Source organism: Heptranchias perlo, chromosome 8 (genome assembly GCF_035084215.1).
Source record: "Heptranchias perlo isolate sHepPer1 chromosome 8, sHepPer1.hap1, whole genome shotgun sequence".
Lineage (NCBI taxonomy): Eukaryota > Metazoa > Chordata > Chondrichthyes > Hexanchiformes > Hexanchidae > Heptranchias > Heptranchias perlo.
Window position 1 is genome coordinate 49,806,634 of NC_090332.1, and position 20,437 is coordinate 49,827,070.

The 20,437-nt window shown below is 44.2% G+C and overlaps 1 protein-coding gene across 1 annotated transcript in view; it reads left to right on the forward strand.

Annotated features, from left to right (window-relative positions):
* The window catches only part of LOC137324827 (connector enhancer of kinase suppressor of ras 3-like), a 319,399-nt gene that overhangs the window by 287,323 nt on the left and 11,639 nt on the right, over positions 1–20,437 (forward strand). Inside the window, exon 26 of the mRNA XM_067989554.1 lies at positions 3,010–3,126. Coding sequence (XP_067845655.1) covers positions 3,010–3,126 — 117 coding nt within the window. The remainder of the gene's footprint in view (positions 1–3,009; positions 3,127–20,437) is intronic.

Here is a 20,437-nt window from a genome sequence, read left to right on the forward strand (position 1 = left end):
GCCGGAAGAGGCTCTGCTGCGCTGTCAGTCACTCAAGCGTTGGCTGCCAAACCCCTCTCCTCCCCGTGTCTTGTTTGTATCTCCCACTACTACTTTTAAAGGCTTTGGTTCCCCCCACCTCCCACTTTAAAGGGACACTATGAAAAGAATGTGGCACCAGTTTAAAGGATACATGACATTTCTCCTTCTTTCCCTGCTTGTACATCTATATTTTACTAGATTAGAAAGTTTTTCATATTTTATAAGTAATAGAGGGTGTGGAATTATCCATATAACTAGACTTAGTTTTTTTTAAAATCACTATCTCATGCCTCCAGATTTATATTGTATTATGCCACCACCAGAGGAAAATGTGAGGTGTAATGTCTTTGTGACTTACTGAAACTATCCACCACTACTAAAGCAAACAGTCATAAACCACTGCCCTTAGACTTGATTAAAATATTAAACCAACTTCTCTCCCCGCACTCTTCCCCCCCCCCCCCCAATACAGATCTTCTCTACATCGTTTTTTCTGTTACTGATCCACATTGAGGAAATTTACTCAAGCTCTATCCTTTGTCTTTTAAAAACAATAATGATTACTGAATGTTAAACTAGAATTCCACAAGTTGATAGTACAAAAGGACATGGGGCAAAGGAGCAGTTCGCTGGTCATACAGGATCGGTGGGTAGAATGAGTACTCCATCTTAGCAAGCTCCACTTTAACCACTGGTGCCTAGATTGGTGAGATGTGCATTCATGCCATTGATCACCTAATTTGCTCAGCTGCCATTGTTAGCTGTGTCACTGAGAGAAAAAACTAGTCACTTCCACAGAGACAAAGGAAATGAGAAGGAAGATTCAGCCCAGGCCACACTCGCAACCCTCCTGGTGGCCAGTTTGAAAGTGACATTGAACGTAGATCAGCCTCTCAGTAAGGGATAATGACTGGTGTGGGGGACAAAACTGGAGGAGAAGGAAAATAAATAATTTAAAACAAAAAAAAAACAAATCTTGCCCTAACCTTCCTTCTGTCCCCTCACTAATAAGTTTATATGTGGAAAGTCATTATGATGAATCTGCATCCTATGACTTCATGGCATTAGATACCAGTACAACATGTTATTTGTATCCATGTGATTTATATCAATTAGTGTTAATTGTATTCAGGTGCTGCATATCAATTGGGGACACTCTTGTATCCATTTATGAGAGCTGATCTAGGGTATGGTGGGTGTAATGTGGAGTTCTGTGAATAAAGGCTTGGAAGCAACTGAAGACTAGGCTCCAGTATTCTATCCTTCACTACTGGGCTATCCAATTTATAACACAATACGCTGTGCCACAGAGCCACCTAGCTCTTTAATGTTAACTGAGCATAAAATGTTGCAAAGGCTTTTGATATCGAACTGAAATAGGAACCTAATCTATATCCACCATAAAGACTTCAAAGTAAATTTTTCAATGAAGTGTGACAGATTTTTGTGTTTTAACAAAACTGTGACTAAAATAATAGGAAAGAAATCAAGTACCAGCATCAATTAATTTTAAATCTGAATTCTGAAATGACACTAGTTGTTGGAATTTTGTAAGTGCCTCATCTAACTAAGAAAGCATTGTGTCTATATGTTTTTCTTCAGTTTTGTTAAAGGCTAATTACTGGATATTTTGGCCCAATATGTGGGATTTCTTCCATCAGCTGTATTCTGTGCACTTATTAAACTTTATGGTGTACGTTAGCCCCAAGTGCAGACTTGCTTGTGAGCCTCTCTCTCAAACCAACCATAAGGCAACTCCATTAGCTTACTTTTAACAGGAGAACATATTCCAAGTATACATACTAAAAAAAAACCTGAAATCCAAAATTATCAAGTCATGAACAGAAACAATTCTACATTTAGCATTAGATAGTATATAGTGAGTGTGTCTAACTGCTTTTCTGAATTAGATTGTTAATCTTTGTTTCCTACTAACAATAGGGGAGTCACTGGAACACCATTTTAGGCCATTCTAGTCCTCTTTAACAACTGCGAGAAAAACGCTAAACAGGGAAGTGTCCAAACAAGTTGTTTCTGACTCTGTTTCCTTCCTCTTTATCTCTTACCCAATTCTTATCTCAATTTGTTTTATCACCCTTGCAGCCTATGTAGTTACATGGAGAACAGAATGGTCTCACCTTTGTGCTAATAGATTGTCTCTTCTTCCTGAGGAACTGGTTACACGTGTTGGCATTCCAATGCAGCACAAAGGGGGCATTATCTAGTTGAAGGGGTGGTCTTTAAAGTGCAACATTAATCTATTGTCCAACCCTCCAATAGTCCTGCCACTATTTCCTCAAGAAATCCTTGCCAGGGCCCTGCTTCCTACAGGCTCTAAAGGTAAATGAAACCTGTAGTCTCATTGAGCAATCCTTTCCTAGTACCTTGATAATTGAGTCAAAAATGTGTAATTTTGCAAAGCTACTCCAGTAAGTTCTAACCCAATCAATCCCAGCTCCTCTTCCTACTTAAGATCAATAGAAGGTACAGGCATGATGGTGATTGTCCTCATCTACTCTTTTGACATTGATCTTCATGATCTGTACTGATAAATTGGATGGATTTTATAAATTAGTTGTCCATTTACCAAAGGACAATCACCAAAGTCTCTTATGCAGGATTTACCCTTCTACTGTCACTAACCCATCCCAGAATAGATATGAGATTGGTGCGCTTCCAAACTGAATTCTTTTAAGTGGAGAAGTTTACAATGAGAATACAGTAAGTAGCTAAAATCTACAGAAAAATCTAAGAGGTAGTTAGCAGGTTAGGCTTTTCATTCATATTACTCGCCATGGTGCCCTCATCAGGAATTTTATTTTATTTGAATGTAAGAAAATCCATACATGAAACAAACTTGCCCTTTGGTGAATATATGACACATAGAGTACTTGGTATTGTAGCAGTAAATTCTTTTCATCATCACTAAACATGGCTGTCTGTGTTATGGTAATTATGATTTTTTTTTCTTTCCTCTCCATTAACTAGTCCAAAGAAGCAGATCTGGCCATAATAAACCAACTCTTGGAAGGTTCACTCTTGACAGCAGAGAAATTCAGACAGTGGAAGGAAGACTACTCATTGTTGCTTCAGGATATCTGTAAAGTATGCCAAGCTAAAATCTATTCTGAAAGAAATGCTGATGTGTTGGAGAATCAGCACTCATCCTACGTTGAAACGGATGTTTAAGACTTGAGAATGACTTCACCAAAATGTGGTACTTAACTGTCTCGGTCGAGCTTTACTGCTTACTAAAGCACTAAGAGGCATGGGACTTCCAACTGCTGCCTGATTAACAGTGTTCATTGTGTTTATCAGTAGACACGTAAAGCCAGTATTTGCCTACCATGTAGGACTTACAAATGCTTATTTAACTTATGGGCTATTGCACTGATAGTAGTGGGTTACTGTTTTATTTGTAAGTATAAAAGATTCACAGGTGTGTGAAAGTTGTCGAGGACATTCTCACAGGTGAAGAACAATTGTGCACACATTCGTATTCTATTTTTGTGATATTCTATTTATTCTGCAGTCAATGTTAGGCTTCAAATGGTTCTGAAGCTCAGAGCTATTGAAACATGTTTTCACACTTGTGTAATATTTTTATACATGTGAAGTTCCATTTAAGGAATTGTGAAAACACCAACAATTTCCCCTAGAATAAAGACTAATTCACATCTTAAGTCCATTCAGTTCCTATCCAAATTGATCAAACTGTGTAACTCTTACAAAATGTGAAAAAGCCTACATTTACATTATCTTTTAATTGTACTAATCAAAGCTAAGTTATGAAACAGAATAAACTGAGGAAAGTCTTTTTGTCCTTTGACCATGATCGCCATATCTGTAATGAATTGTTCTGTCCATTCTGCCTTCAAGTAAACCAAACAGGAGTCAGACTGTAACAAGTAAGATTATCTGGCTACAGCTGTACTCACTAGCTGTAGTGTACTCACCCCCTTCCCAGCAGAACTGTACTCATCCCCTTTCCCTGCAGAAATTTTGTCAGGCTCAGAAGATATGTTATGACAATATAATGGTTGGCCATACTATTTTGTTAACAACCTGTAGTAACTCTTTTCCCCTTGAGGATGGTGATCAGAATAATCCTCAATGGAAAAGGTAATTCCTCTATTTCTCACAACAGCAGCAGTAGTGATTGCAACTAGCAGTGCAGAATTTGTCCTTCTGCTTGATCTGCAAGCCAGCTCCATGGTGAAGTCTGCCATTTACAGGTGAATCATTGCAAGGCTAGTGTGTGTGTGAAGCACTGAACATGTTAAAGTATTAGGACCTGAATTTACTTGGAGCTTGGACCACAATGCAGGGGTGAAGGGGGCATAAGAGGCCTGGTCAAAAGGGTAAATTGGCTGGGACTTGGAAATGCCAGGTGTCCATCATAAAGATGGGAATTACGGCTAGGTTCTGCAGCAGATGGGAATTCCATCCACCCCACAGAAGGCTTACAACATCAGAAGGATGCAGGACCACCGGCATGGCTTTCACCTGGCAGAATTCTTGCAGCTTTTACCTCCTGAGCACCCAGTAATCTGGATATCAGAAAGTAATCTGGATGTCCATGTAGGGGCTCAATTGGGGCTCACCAGGGTGTCCAGGCCTTGGTTTTGGCCTGGGAACCTCAGAAGACTGCTGGCTGCATCAGGCATATTGGCTCTCTTATGAAGGGGACTGATTGCCAATGTTTTGAAACACATTTAGCTTTTATTGCGCCAACCTGCACCCTGAGCCGCTTTCCAGTGCTGCAACCTTCCCTCTCCCACCCTTGCAGGTGTCGGGTTGCGCCTGTACTATCACGTGTGACGCTGGAATATTTAAAGTAACTGACCCTGCCCTGAACTCATACTTTGGTGGGGTCAACAACAGTGATCAGTTGCAGAGCAGGATGGAGCTGAAACATGTCTGTGAATTTTTGGCCCCTTAATCTCTAGTTGTCACTGCACGAAAACATCGAATTATTTGGAGTGTAAAACTTCTGATCAGATTTAGCTAATTTCCTCTTGCATTTAGATAGTTTATGTACTAGCTTATCAAATTGTAGTCTCGCAAGTAAAGCTGTGCTTCCCCTCCTCCTATCCATTCGCAGCTTGTACATCAATTGCAGCCAAGATGATAAGGCAAACTGCACCGAGGCCTCTGCCAATGCTGCTTTATTACTTTGAACCAGCTACTAGGAGGAGTGCCCAGTGATGGGTCTCTTACCTTCAAAGGAAGGAAAATTAGGATACCAGATCTCCCTATCATGCTTCCCTAGTGCAGTGCAGTTGAGATCAGCAACGGGTAAGATCAAGTACTTAGTCACTGTGTCACCAACATGAGCTTGATTTTAATCGTTTCTCTTTATATTGTAGTACATTTAAAGGCAGCATCAGGAGGTTTTTACACCATACTAACAGAATCATCTCATCTGTACTCAAATTAATGTATTTTAATTTAACAGAAGTCCTCATTTACAAGTGTTGAGTGAAAAGGTATAACTGCTTAAATAGCAATAATGAAAGCTGTATATGTATCTGTGTGGAACTAGAAACCTCAGATTCTTTGTGTTAAGGAGCTACCAAAGAAATAATGTGTTAGGGTATTACTGGAAGTAGAATTCTGCTCAGACTGTTTTAAATAATGTAATTTTAGCCAATCTTTAGTTTATTGTATAGTTTTAAATAAATGGTTTGTAAACTAGAGGAATGTTTTTAATTCCCGTGAATTTTTGCTCACCGTATCTTAATTTTCCTCGTTGTCTTACAGCTGGATGTAGTTGCAGATTGTTAGCCACTATCCGGGTGTATTCATTGGACTGAACACTGGGGCCCATATTTCCCATATTTACTTGTGATTTTTTTTTTAAATTCATTCATGGGATGTGGGCGTTGCTGGCAAGGCCAGCATTTATTGCCCACCCCTAATTGCCCTTGAGAAGGTGGTGGTGAGCCGCTTTCTTGCACCGCTGCAGTCCGTGTGGTAAAGGTTCTCCCACAGTGCTGTTGGATAGGGAGTTCCAGGATTTTGACCCAGCGACGATGAAGGAACGGCGATATATTTCCAAGTCGGGATGGTGTGTGACTTGGAGGGGAACGAGCAGGTTGTGTTGTTCCCACGTGCCTGCTGCGCTTGTCCTTCGAGGTGGTAGAGGGTGCGGGTTTGGGAGGTGCTGTCAAAGAAGCCTTGTAGATGGTACACACTGCAGCCACGGTGCACCGGTGGTGAAGGGAGTGAATGTTTAGAGTGGTGAATGGGGTGCCAATCAAGTGGGCTGCTTTGTCCTGGATGGTGTCGAGCTTCTTGAGTGTTGTTGGAGCTGCACTCATCCAGGCAAGTGGAGAGTATTCCATCACACTCCTGACTTGTGCCTTGTAGATGGTGGAAAGGCTTTGGGGAGTCAGGAGGTGAGTCACTTGCCGCAGAATACTCAGCCTCTGACCTGCTCTTGTAGCCACAGTATTTATGTGGCTGGTCCAGTTAAGTTTCTGGTCAATGGTGATCCCCAGGATGTTGATGGTGGAGGATTCGGCGATGGTAATGCCGTTGAATGACAAGGGGAGGTGGTTAGACACTCTCTTGTTGGAGATGGTCATTGCCTGGCACTTGTCTGGCGCGAATGTTACTTGCCACTTATAAGCCCAAGCCTGGATGTTGTCCAGGTCTTGCTGCATGCGGGCATGGATAGATTCATTATCTGAGGGGTTGCGAATGGAACTGAACACTGTGCAATCATCAGTGAACGTCCCCATTTCTGACCTTATGATAGAGGGAAGGTCATTGATGAAGCAGCTGAAGATGGTTAGGCCTAGGACACTGCCCTGAGGAACTCCTGCAGCAATGTCCTGGGGCTAAGATGATTGGCCTCCAACAACCACTACCATCTTCCTTTGTGCTGGGTATGACTCCAGCCACTGGAAAGTTTTCCCCCGATTCCCATTGACTTCAATTTTACTAGGGCTCCTTGGTGCCACACTTGGTCAAATGCTGCCTTGATGTCAAGGGCAGTCACTCTCACCTCACCTCTGGAATTCAGCTCTTTTGTACATGTTTGGACCAAGACTGTAATGAGGCTGGAGCCGAGTGGTCCTGGCAGAACCCAAACTGGCGGGTTTTGGGTTTAAAACCAGCAAACCTGCACTTTTGGAGGTGGATTCTGGGGCAGAACCCTTGTACTTTCTGTCATAAGCCCATCCAATTTTATCATGCTAGTTCCCCAAGGTGCAGGCTGCAATGGATGATGAGCATTGCAAGCGCCTACCATTTACCCCCTTAACTTTCTTGCTAGAAAGAGATGCCATTTTGCTGAATGTCCAGATTGTGTGTAACCAGATGCAAAGAATCCTTCACATCAATGCCACATTTGCATGATGCATTCATCCTAAGGAATTCTATCCTCCCTGAGCTCTTCAATGAAGATGGTTAAGAGAACAGATGGCATGCAAGTGATGAGGCTTACCCCTTGCTGCCATGGACATTGCTCCCTCTAAGCGTTGTAAGAACGGCAGCTACAATCAGCATATATCTCTACCAGAGTTGTCGTAGAGAGAACCCTAGGGTCTTTGCTGCTTTGGTAGATCAGAAGGGGCTCTACAATATGTTCCAGAGCATGTATCTGGCATAGTTGTCGCTTGCTGTGCCCTGTACAACTTTGCCATCCAAAAAAGCCTGGACAGGGAGAATTCTGGGGAGGTGACACTAGCTGATTTGGAGGCAGAACAGAATGGAATGCAGCATCATAAGGATTATCTCAGCACCACTCAGTGACTACTACAAGGGGCATCAGAACTCAACTTATCAATGAAGTGTTCTCATCATTTTAACAGTCTCCCCTTGTAACCACTGCCAATACTCCTTATCCCCCTTTCACATAAATTACAAATCCTTCAATGCAGTCACCATTCACTTCACATCACATCACAAAAGACCTCTAGCCCTACATGCCCAAGCAAGTCTAAATAATATGAATAACTGAGCATGACATAAATACATCCTTTCCTGTATGATTATAATATCTATGAATAACTGAGCATGAACTAATTGCGCATTCTCTTTTAATACAAGGAACTCAAAAGTGAACATAAGACACTGGGCTTCCTTTGGGTGTCTGATGCAACTTGAGGACCAGTATCACAAGAGGTGGTTGCCCGCTTCTATGATACAAAAGGCTCATGTGACAGACGTGGCCGTATTCTCATGCATCCCTGCAGCTTGTGCCTGGGCAGCTTGAGGTCGTCCCCTGTGTGCGACTTGCATAGTGCAGTAAGGGGGAAGGCTAGATACCTGGTATATACTACTGTTCTGAGCAATGGCCGCCTCAGGCAAGTCTACTCCAGCCATTGCCCTTGTACTGGGGCCTGGTTCTGTGTCTCCACAGATCAGCAGGGTTGGCTGGTCTAATGACAGTTATCAAAGTGTGAACGCCGGTACAAAATGTGCAATCTAATATGTCTCCTACCACCACCAGGGCTGCAGTTGTCAACTGAAGCCTGGGCTGATTCAGAGGTGGGGAAATCTTGCAGATTCCACTGAAGCTGCCAAACATTCCGTTGATGCTTGCAATGAAGAAAAAGCTTCCCTGATATTGCTGCAAATGATGTCTGTAGACTTAAGATTCACCTGTCATCTACCTCACATCCTCAGTGACTGACATTGGAATCTGCAACTTGATGTGATGTTCCTTAAATATGCATCTTTTTCGGCAAGTACCCTTGAGTTCGGAGTCCCATGACTCCAAAACCATGGGTAGCCTTCTCTGTCTCTGATGGGAAGCTGGCACATCCTCACCCACTCCCCTCCTCTGGCTCCCTCATGCTTTCAGAGTCACCCAATACCACATCCTCACCAATTCCATTCTCTCGGGTAAAATAATTGATGCAGGGATGAGATCAAGGGGTTTGGGCACAGGAACATGGGGCTTCAAGTACTCTATTCTGTCTTGGTCCTCATCATTCTCTTCCTCATCAGTCGAAGAGGAAAAAAATTCTTCCATGCTGCACCTCCTCATCATCATCTTTGTCCCTTTTAACATTCTCTGGCTCCCTCCTTGGGAATAAGGAGACAGAGAAGGGTTGAGAGGTTTGTGGCTGTGTGTTGCTTCACAGGGATGCCATGGCGACTGTCTAGGTCTCCACCCACTAACCTGGTGTCTGCACTGTCCCATCAATCTTGCCATCTCCCACTTCTTGAGCAGAGTGCCTTGCCACTAACTCTATGGCTTGCTCATCATAGGGGAATGAGCTCTCTGATGTCAGAGATGATCCCTCCAGTGCCTTGCCTTTCATGAGCATTGTATGCGAATCCTCCTGTAATAAAATTAAGCGATTCAGGTGAAAGATAGCATTTGAGGGATGTCTCCCAGGTGGTATCAGATAGCTGATATAACAGATCAACTGATGTCACCCTGTTAAAATGGAGGTAGGGCTTTGAAGCTTCTGTATGCAAGTAATTCCTGTTAGGGGAGATGGAAACACATAATGCAAGATACAGACTTAGTGATCCCCTTCACTACAATGCATTGTGAGTGATGACTTATGCAGTTATCCATTTTAGAGGGTGAACAGTGTTTTGGTACCCAAGGAAGAAAGAGGAGATTGAGACACTTTGTGCACTCAGCAGTCTTTCCTTCATTGCATTTCACCCAGGAGTGTCTGCAGGTTGGCCTCATTAAAATTGCATGCTTTTTTTGCCTCCTCCTAATGACCTGCTGCCTTCTTTGGATGCTTCTGCCAGCTCCTCCAGTTGAGCCATCCATTAATACTACCAGTCTATTCAGTCTCTTCCAAACCATTTAATAATTACCCGCTGCTCTTCCAGCCAGCTACTGTATACCTTCAGCCATTCTCAGTTCAACACTCAATATCATGGTACATTATAGTGCACTCTTGAGTGACTTGTAGCAAAGATACTGTATGCTTGGTGATCCTAATGTTAGTTCAACCAGCCTCATAGAAGCCTCAGTGTGGAACACTACATTAAAATTCTTAACTTCCTTTGAAACCAATTCATGTTGCATTAAACAAAAATGTTAACTTTAAAGAAGATCCCCATCATTTAAAGAAAACCAAAAATGAATAGGAGAAAATAAAAGGATGTTAGTGTTAATCATTCTTTATAACTAATTTTCAAAAGTGATCCTGTTAGTGAGATGCCCTTTAAGATATTTTCTTATATTTCAATGTGTTACCAATGTTTTAAAATAATTATCCTAACATTTGTCATACCAACAATATAGACTTTCTATTTATTCAACAACAACTTGTCTTTAATGTAGCAAAACATCTCAAATTAAATTCCATTCATTTTAATGAGAGCTTGTTTTTAAGCATCTGCTTCGTTCAGTGGTAGCATTCTCACCTCTGAGTCAGAAGGTTGTTTGATCTAAGCCCCACTGGAGCACATAAATCAGCTGATACTTCAGTGCTATAGTGAAGAAGCACTTTGCTGTCAGAGGTGCTGTCCTTTGGCTAGCACGTTAAACCGAGGCCCAGTCTGCCTGTTCGTGTGACAATACAAGATCCCATAGCACTATTCAAAGAAGAGCAGTGAGATTTCCTGTATCCCATTTCCATTGCAGCGCAGCTTTCAGTAGAAGCAGTTCCATTATATGGTGGGGGTGCCAGTGTTACTAATTCACCCCACTTTGTGCTGCATACACAGGTGCTCAAAAGTCATGTTTGCAATATTATGTTTCTGGCTGCGTTCTCTTTTTGGAGGCAGCACCACTTTAAAAATGGAGTATAAGTCACATTCTTCACAAAATTGTGTGACCTCAAGATTCTCACTCTCAAGGCAACTGCACATCGAGTGAATGGGCTTCATAGTCTTGCAGAGGTGGTTAGGGCAGGCCAGTCTTAATCACCGCATTAAATTTTAACCTAAAATTGTGTCAAGAATTTCACCTCTCCCAAGAGATTATTATCCTGAAGTTTTATCTACCATTATCTCTTGAAGACTATACTTGTAAGGCTGAAGATCTATGTGGTTTTAGGTAACTATTTATGCCTTTACACTGAAAATCTTAATTAAACCTATTTCTAGGCAATGCGTTGCTAAGTGAATCATGGGATGCACTTTTGTTACATTGCCAATAACCTCCAAGAGATGGCAGGCCAGATCAAAGTACATTCCACATGAGCCGTGGCCACCTCATGAGTTAACATCAAAAGAGTCGTATTATTCAACTGGACAGCAGCCATGTGAAATAGTGCATGCACCTTGACAAAACATTGCTTAAATTTACCTTCTAAAGGGGATTGAAATCATTTTGTGCACCGGTACTGAATTAGGCCTTAAATTAAATCATAAATTGTCCAGCTCCAGTTTTCTGACATTAAGGCACTATGAACAGCCATATTGGAGGCTTAGGCACCCGTTTAGCACATGGAAAATGGACATGGGGCCATTGAATTTCTTGGCCATGATCTCTACACATGATTCTTACTTATTTTGATATTTAATGGCTGTTTGTCTCTTGACATCATATCTGTCCACCATTGTTTAAGTTTATACAGACCATGTCACAGCACTTGTTAGTCCAATAAGAGCATATTTTGGAGCACAGGTTAATTTTTACAAATGAATCATAGAATGGTTGCAGCACAGAAGGAGACCATTTGGCCCTTCGAGCTCATGCCGTCTCTTTGTAAGAGCAATCCAGTTAGCCCCATTCCCCCACTCTTTCCCGTAGCCCTGCAAATTTTTTCCCTTCAAGTATTTATCCAATTCCTTTTTGAAAGCCACGATTCAATCTGCTTCCACCACTCTTTCAGGCAATGCATTCCAGATCGTAACTGGTCACTGCGAAAAAAAAGTTTTTCCTCATGTTGCCTTTGGTTTTTTTGCCAGTCACCTTAAATCTGTGTCCTCTGATCCTCGGCCCTTCTGCCAATGGGAACAGTTTCTCTTTATTTACTTTATCTAAATCCTTCATGATTTTGAACACTTCTATCAAATCTCCTCTTAACCTTCTCTGCTCTAAGGAGAACAATCCCAGCTTCTCCAGTCTATCCACATAACTGAAGTCCCTAATCCCTGGAATCATTCTAATAAATCACTCTAACACATATATTCAGAACCTCCCTGGCCACAGGGGATGTGCCAGAGGACTGGAGAACCGCTAATGTAGTACCATTATTCAAGAAGGGGAGTAGGGAAAAACCGGGGAACTACAGGCCAGTGAGCCTAACATCAGTGGTAGGAAAATTATTGGAAAAAATTCTGAAGGACAAAATTAGTCTCCACTTGGAGAAGCAAGGATTAATCAGGGATAGTCAACATGGCTTTGTCAAGGGAAGATCATGTCTGACTAATTTGATTTAATTTTTTGAGGGGGTGACTAGGCGTGTGGATGAGGGTAACGCAGTGGATGTGGTATACATGGATTTCAGTAAGGCCTTCGATAAAGTCCCCCACAGGAGACTGGTCAAGAAGGTACGAGCCCATGGAATCCAGGGTGCCTTGGCACTTTGGATACAAAACTGGCTTAGTGGCAGAAGGCAGAGGGTGATGGTCGAAGGTTGTTTTTGTGACTGGAAGCCTGTGGCCAGTGGGGTACCACAGGGATCGGTGCTGGGTCCCTTGCTGTTTGTGGTCTACATTAATGACTTGGATATGAATGTAAAAGGTATGATCAGTAAGTTCGCTGATGATACAAAAATTGGTAGGGTGGTAAATAGCGAGGAGGATAGCCTCAGTCTGCAGGACGATATAGATGGGTTGGTCAGATGGGCGGAACAGTGGCAAATGGAATTTAACCCGGAAAAGTGCGAGGTGATGCACTTCGGAGGGACTAACAAGGCAAGGGAATACACAATGAATGGGAGGACCCTAGGCAAGACAGAGGGTCAGAGGGATCTTGGTGTGCAAGTTCACAGATCCCTGAAGGCGGCGGAACAGGTAGATAAGGTGGTAAAGAAGGCATATGGGATACTTGCCTTTATTAGCCGAGGCATAGAATATAAGAGCAAGGAGGTTATGATGGAGCTGTATAAAACACTGGTTAGGCCACAGCTGGAGTACTGTGTGCAGTTCTGGTCGCCACACTACAGGAAGGATGTGATCGCTTTGGAGAGGGTGCAGAGGAGATTCACCAGGATGTTACCAGGGCTGGAGCGCTTCAGCTATGAAGAGAGACTGGGAAGATTGGGTTTGTTTTCCTTGGAGCAGAGGAGGCTGAGGGGGGACATGATTGAGGTGTACAAAATTATGAGGGGCACAGATAGGATGGATACTAAGGAGCTTTTTCCCTTCGTTGAGGGTTCTATAACAAGGGGACATAGATTCAAGGTAAAAGGCGGGAGGTTTAGAGGGGATTTGAGAAAGAACTTTTTCACCCAGAGGGTGGTTGGAGTCTGGAACTCACTGCCTGAAAGGGTTGTGGAGGCAGGAACCCTCACAACATTCAAGAAGCATTTGGATGAGCACTTGAAATGCCATAGCATACAAGGATACGGACCAAATGCTGGAATATGGGATTAGAGTAGACAGGGCTTGATGGCCGGCGCGGACACGATGGGCCGAAGGGCCTCTATCCGTGCTGTATGACTCTATGACTCTATGACTCTAAATCTCTTCTGCACCCTTTCTAAGCCCTTCACATCTTTCCTAAAGTATGGTGCCCAGAATTGGACATAATATTCCAGCTGTGGCTGAAACAGTGTTTTATAAAGGTTCAACATAACTTCCTTGCTTTTGTACTCAATGCCTCTATTTAAAAAGCCCAGGATCCCGTATGCTTTTTTAACTGCTTTCTCAACCTGTCGTTCCACCTTCAAAGATTTGTGCACATATACCTCCAGGTCTCTGTTCCTGCACCCCCTTTAAAATACTTTATATTTCCTCTCCTCATTGTGCCAAAATGTATCACTTCACACTTCTCTGAGTTAAATTGCATAAAGGAAGGTTGGACTATTTGCTTGACTCCATGATTGTCCCACAGGTTAGCTTATGGCTGAAATGTTTAACTACAGAAGTAGTTTACTGTGGGACTAAAGTTGAACTTGTTCACATATTTGAGCACAAGTGCATTAATCTTCAAAGTACTTCATTGGTCATTTCAAAAGTGCTTTGGGATGTCTTGAGGTTGTGAAAGATGTTATATAAGTGTAAGTCTTCAGGTTAACAAGGCCCTAAAAATGCAAACAAATCACTGGGGTTCATTTCTAGAGGAATAGAATTGAAAAGCAGAGAAGTTATGTAAAACCTTGGTTAGACTACACTTGGAGTATTGTGCACAGTTCTGGTCTCCATATTGCAAAAAGAATATAGAGGCACTGGAGAAGGTGCAAAAAAGTTTACAAGGATGATACCAGAACTCAGAGGTTATACCCATCAGGAAAGACTGAACAGGCTGGGGCTCTTTTTTCCAGAAAAGAGAAGGCTGAGGGGTGACCTAATAGAGGTCTTTAAAATTATGAAGAGGTTTGATAGAGTAGATGAAGAGATGTTTCCACTCATGGGTGTTCAAAACTAGGGGTCATAAATATAAGATAGTCACTAATAAATCCAACAAGGGATTCAGGAGAAACTTCTTTATCCAGAGAGTGGTAAGAATGTGGAACTTTCAACCACATGGAGTAGTTGAGGTGATTAGCATAGATACATTTAAGGGGGACCTAGATAAGTACAGTTTTGGTCCCCTTATTTAGGGAAGGATATACTTGCATTGGAGATGGTTCAGAGAAGGTTCACTAGGTTGATTCCGGGTATGGAAGGGATTTTTTATGAGGAAAGATTGAGCAGGTTGGGCCTATATTCACTGGAGTTTAGAAGAATGAGAGGAGATCTTATTGAAACATATAAGATTCTGAGGGGGCTTGACAGGATAAATGCTGAGAGGATGTTTCCCCTCATAGGGGAGTCTCAGAGTAAGGGGTCACCCATTTAAGACGGAGATGAGGAGAAATGTCTTCTCTCAAAGGGTTGTGAACCTTTGGAATTCTTTGCCACAAAGAACCGGTGGAGGCTGAGTCATTGAATATATTCAAGACTGAGTTAGACAACTTTTTGATCAGCAAGGGAGTCAAAGGATATGGGGAACAGGCGTGAAAGTGGAGTTGAGGCCAGAATCAGATCAGCCATGATTTCATTGAATGGCGGAGCAGGCTCGAAGGGCCAAATAGCCTACTCCTGCTCCTATCTCTTATGATCTTATGTTCTTATGATATGCTGATGGGGTGAGATGAGGCACATGTAGAGCATAAACACCGGCATAGACGAGTTGGGCCGAATGGATTGTTTCTGTGCTGTAGTTTCGATGTAATCTGAAAAATATTCTGAATTTTAAACTGTAAATACTCATAGAATTCAAGTTAAAGGTTTAATCTTGTCTGCCTTTGTCTGAACATGCATTTTGAATGATAGGAGATGCATTGTATTTCAGCATTTTTGTACTTGAGAGTGCAACATTTACACAAGTTTGACCAGTGCACCTTATTTTACAGTATTTCCTACTCTGGTAAAATTGACCAACTCTCTGTAAAACTTGCATTCAGCTGGATGAATTGTTTGACTGATGTTCTGAGTAAAGTTCCCAAATCACGCTTTCTAAATGGTGCTGAGGAGACACAGAACTGAAAGGCAACCAGCTCCTTTATTATTTCCTCTTCATTTGCTCCCCTATACCTTCCTGACAGTTACTTGGGCTTAAACTACAGTGCACTTCAATAACATGGTGTACGAGCAGGAAGTTCTGTATTTTACATGCTTGTAGTACATTGACCGCCACTGACCAACTGCTAGAATGACAGATACATTAACCACCCCACCTCATGATGGGCAGGAGAGAGGGTCAAATTGTTAAATTTGCGAAACCCGACCCCAACCCGCCGTGCATGCACCCATTTCCGTTTTAACAGTGGCGGATATCGGGGCGTCTGAGTAACCCACTGTGGTGAGGTGGGTCCATAATTATAATATTTAAATGAGGCTCCTTTCATGAGATTTTGGCAGCGATTTGAAATTAACGCCTCCTGTACAGGTTTCTCGGTTTGGGAAACTAGTCAGTGAAACAGAGGCGAGATTGAACAGCACTTCATGGGGATGGTTAAAGATCAGAAGTCCCGATATGAATAAAGGCTCAGTGCTCAGCTGCTTTCTCAGTTCCCTCTAAGATACAGTTTGGTGAGAGTACTTGTTGTGAGACTTATTTGTACAGTTTGGAGGTGTTGACACAGAGAGCATGGCGTCATGACTGCTTTTGATTGGACTTTAGGTGAGGAAGACAGTCAGCATCCATAGCAGCAAGGGTGAGCGGATGCGTTCGTGGCGGGGGGGGGGGGGCCTCCGAAAATTTGGGATTCCTGGGGCGGGTCCGGAGCCCGGCTCCAACGCGCCCACTTCCGGGTTCCCCAATGATGCGCACACAGCCCCCGCATGTGGGACTCCCACTGGCAATTAAAGCCGGCGGGATCCCACTTAAATCAATTAATTTGATAGTTCAGGTTGTTTGCAGACCTGATTGGGAGGATATTTTAGGAGGGGTGGGATTTTCAGGTCAACTGAGCGTGTTTCCCGTACTGGGGGAAACACTCCCAGTTGAAACAGATGTGTTGCAGCCATCAGCCTGTGGGAGCTGCAAAGGTCCATTTGACAGGTGTGGGAGGGAAACCCTCACTCATTGCAGGAGGCCACTCTGTCACTTTGGACAAAGTTTGGCCTGCACCACCCTCCTCCTAACACTAAAATTCACCAACTTGGAACCTCTATCCCAGTGTGCAGACATATTTACCTACCTTGCGGACCCCCTCAAACGTTCATCTTCCGGATGGGGGCCGCCATAGCTCCAGTCATGACCTCCTCGGAGGACGAACAGCATCGCCAGCCACGCCGTCCACCTCTGACACGTGGAGCTCCACAATACAGTGCTGTGACACATCCACCTGCACAGCAGGAGGGAGGGCAACTGCAGAGAGAGATGCGTCGCAGAAGGCACTACCCTCGCCACATGGTCTACAGACTGAGACTCAGCTTCCTGGGCCTCCCTGAGGAGCAGTGCACACGGAGGCTCAGAGTCACTCGACATGTAGTCGTGGACATCTGCAGCCTCTTTGATGCCAAGCTGCTCCCAGCTGGCCCGAGCACCATCTTCTTACCTGTTGCTGTCAAAGACACCACTGCCCTCAACAACTTCTCCGGATCCTTCCAGGGTGCCACCGGGGACATCGCTGGTGTCTCTCAATCATCTGCATAAAAAAAGCCCTGCAAATACACCTACACCCACTCTGCAGTGACGCAATGGGTGTCATCAGGTGTGGGTCTTCATGGTGATCCTCAGGAAAGGGCATTATTGCACAAACCAGACAAGATTTGCAAAGACATGGCAGTAGTGGTGATAACAAATTTTAATGTGCTTTGCAAAAGAAAAAAAACGAAATCAAAAACATGACATTTTGTCTTTCACCTTTGTGCTCACAAAACCTTAGCCTTACGTTTACAGGAACCCCTACATGATGCTACCCCTGTGGCTCCAGCACAGGTAGTGGCAGGTTGCTCTTGTCCATGCCCTGACCGATGAGATGCTTTGCGCGGACGCCCTCTGTGTCCATGAGGGCCCCTCCAAAGACTGCTCCACCTGCACCTGTGCAGGGGCAGACTCGACCACCTGGAGAGGAGGCAGCATTGCAGGTACTGGTTGCGAGGGGGGCAACGGGTGAGATGTGGGAGTGCTTTGAGTGCGTCCCCACTTCCATGTCCCCTTTCACCATCATCCCTCTCCTGGCCCAGGCCCACATCACTCCTTCCACCCTGCTTATCGACAGTTTGGAGGACTTGTGTGAAGCCTTGGAAGGCCTGTTGTAACATATCTGTCAGCCTGTTTAAGGCGGCAGAATGTTGCTCACCCTGAATCCGAACGGCCGTTGTCAGGGCCTGAATGGACTCATTGTTGAGCTGTGCTTGAAGCTCGATGGAGGCTACCCTTTCCTCCATCGCAGACATTCCCGCACCTACCCGCGACACTATCTCCGAGATGCCTTCACGTCCCTGTGACAGTATTCCACTCATGCAGGAGTTGGACTCCTCCATCCTCTGCGCGATTGTGGAGAGTGCGCGTGGCACCTGTTCCAGTACCTCGGCAATGTGCTGCTGCCCCTCGATTACTCTCCTTTTCATGGCTGGCCCCCAGTGTTCAGCATCTGGGTCCAGCTGAGCAGAGCCTGGAGAAGAGTGCTCCCACCGACGCGGACTCTCCGCGGCTGCCCCTGCCACCAGGGTCTGCTCGTGCTCACGTGCGTGGTGACTCACCATGTGCAACCCCAACTAACTGAGAACGGGGACACCAAGGTGTGTGTATCTGCGCTGGTGGATGGCTGGCTCAGATGTGACGATGCACCCTCAGAGGCCGGCAATAGCAGATGGCCCTGCAAGAGAATGGGAAAGCAAGTGGACAGATGTTGAGGTGCTGCAGATGCCGAGTGATGCTAAGATCATTCGCTATCATGAGTGCTGAGTGTTAGATTTCTGTCACCAGCCGTGTGTGCGCTCCCAGTCTCTGCGTCCGCCACGGACAGGCACTCCAATGTCCGGCTTAGTTCCAATGCTTGCTGCTCTATGTCCGTTAAGACCACCTGGTGTGGCAGGCCCCCTCTGGTCCTTGCCCTCTCCCTGGCATTCTGGCATCTCTTCTCCTAACAAGGCAAAACACAGAGAGGCGTGATTGAGTGATGGTTGCATGGTGACCCGCTGCATGCATTGGTGTGGGTGGGGGTGACAGTGAGGGAGATGCATGGGAGGGTGTGTTTGAGGCATAGCCCTGAGATTGTATGAGGATTGGGTTGCGTGGTAGTGTTCGAATGGGAATTGGGGCGGTGAGAATGATGGTTGAGTGGATGTGAGGAGTGATGCGAGTACGTTATGGTGGCAGTCCAGAAGGAGTTGTGTGGTGGTGTAGGTGATGTGGAAGATGGAGTGTGCGAGAATGCGTAAGTATACTCACTTTGGTTGACCTGGTTAAGTCATTAAAGCGCTTCCTGCACTGGACCCAGGTTCGGCACACATTGCTGCTACTGCTGACCTCCTCGGCCACCTCCAGCCATGCCGCCTTGGTGGCAGAGGGAGGCCACCTCCTCGAGCAGCACCTGGAGTGAGGAGTCAGAGAACCTTGGAGCAGCCTTGCCTCTGGACAGCTCCATGCTCCAAAAATGGTTCTTTGCTGCAGGAGGAGCATTGGCGGACCGCCCCTTTAAATCGGGCTCCTCCTGCTGACAGCCTGTGATGCGGGTGCGCATTGCTCCCACTGCGCAGGTCTGGAACGGGAAACTGGAAGCATGCGTCAGTACCTTCAATTAGGCTGCAATTGCGTGCAGAGCACACCGATTTCACTGGGCGCGTTACCCATTGAAATAGAATGACTTATTATATACAATGACACATTAAACTGGAAACTTAACCAATAAATGGAAGAGAGTTGGAGAGGCAAACAGTAGGGGGACTCAATTCACAACCTCTTTGTTTGGAATCAAATGTTGAACTAATTAAGCTACTGAGGAAGTAATTAAAAGTCCAATTTTTTCAAAAGTCCAGTATTGTTACACACATGAATGAAAGCATTGTATTGGCACTACATAGCAAACAGAATCATGGAATGTTGTTCTGAATTGAGATGATCAAAAGTAATCCAACAAAATAAGACGCAGTTTCAAACCCTTAAAACTCTGTAAAAACACTTGCATTTATATAGCGCCTTTCACGACCTCAGGACATCCCAAAGCGATTTAGAGCCAATGAAGTCATTTTGAAGTGTAGTCACTGTTGTAATGCAGGAAATGCGGCAGCCAATTTGTGCACAGCAAGGTCCCACAAACAACAATGTGATAATGACCACATCACATTGTCCCTTAACCAACATTACTCTGTTTTAGTAATGTTGGTTGAGGGATAAATATTGGTCAGGACACCGGGGAGAATTCCCCTGCTCTTCTTTGAAATAGTGCCATGGGATCTTTTACGTCCACCTGAGAGGGCAGACGGGGCCTCAGTTTAACATTTCATCCAAAAGAAGGCACCTCAGACAGTGTGGCACTCCCTTAGTACTGCACTGGAGTGTCAGCCTGGATATTGTGTTCATGTCTTTAGAGTGGGACTTAAACCCACAAACTTCTGATTCAGAGGCAAGAGTACTACTGACTAAGCCATAGCTGACACTCTAGTATGCCTATCATGGTCTAGACTTCCTGATATTCTGCTATTAACCCTAACACAGCTAACACACACCATGAATCACAAGATGATTTCAGATGGGGAAGACTCTTTGGCCCATCTTAATTCATTCATCTAGAGAGATACTTGAGTCTCCCCATTGTAGCATCCAATTGTGTTTTTAAAAAAAATTCCTTTTACTAACTTGATCCCATGTCCCCTTGTCCTACTCTCACAATTTAACTTAAAGTAATATTCTGGATTTACCTTTTCCATTCCTATCACT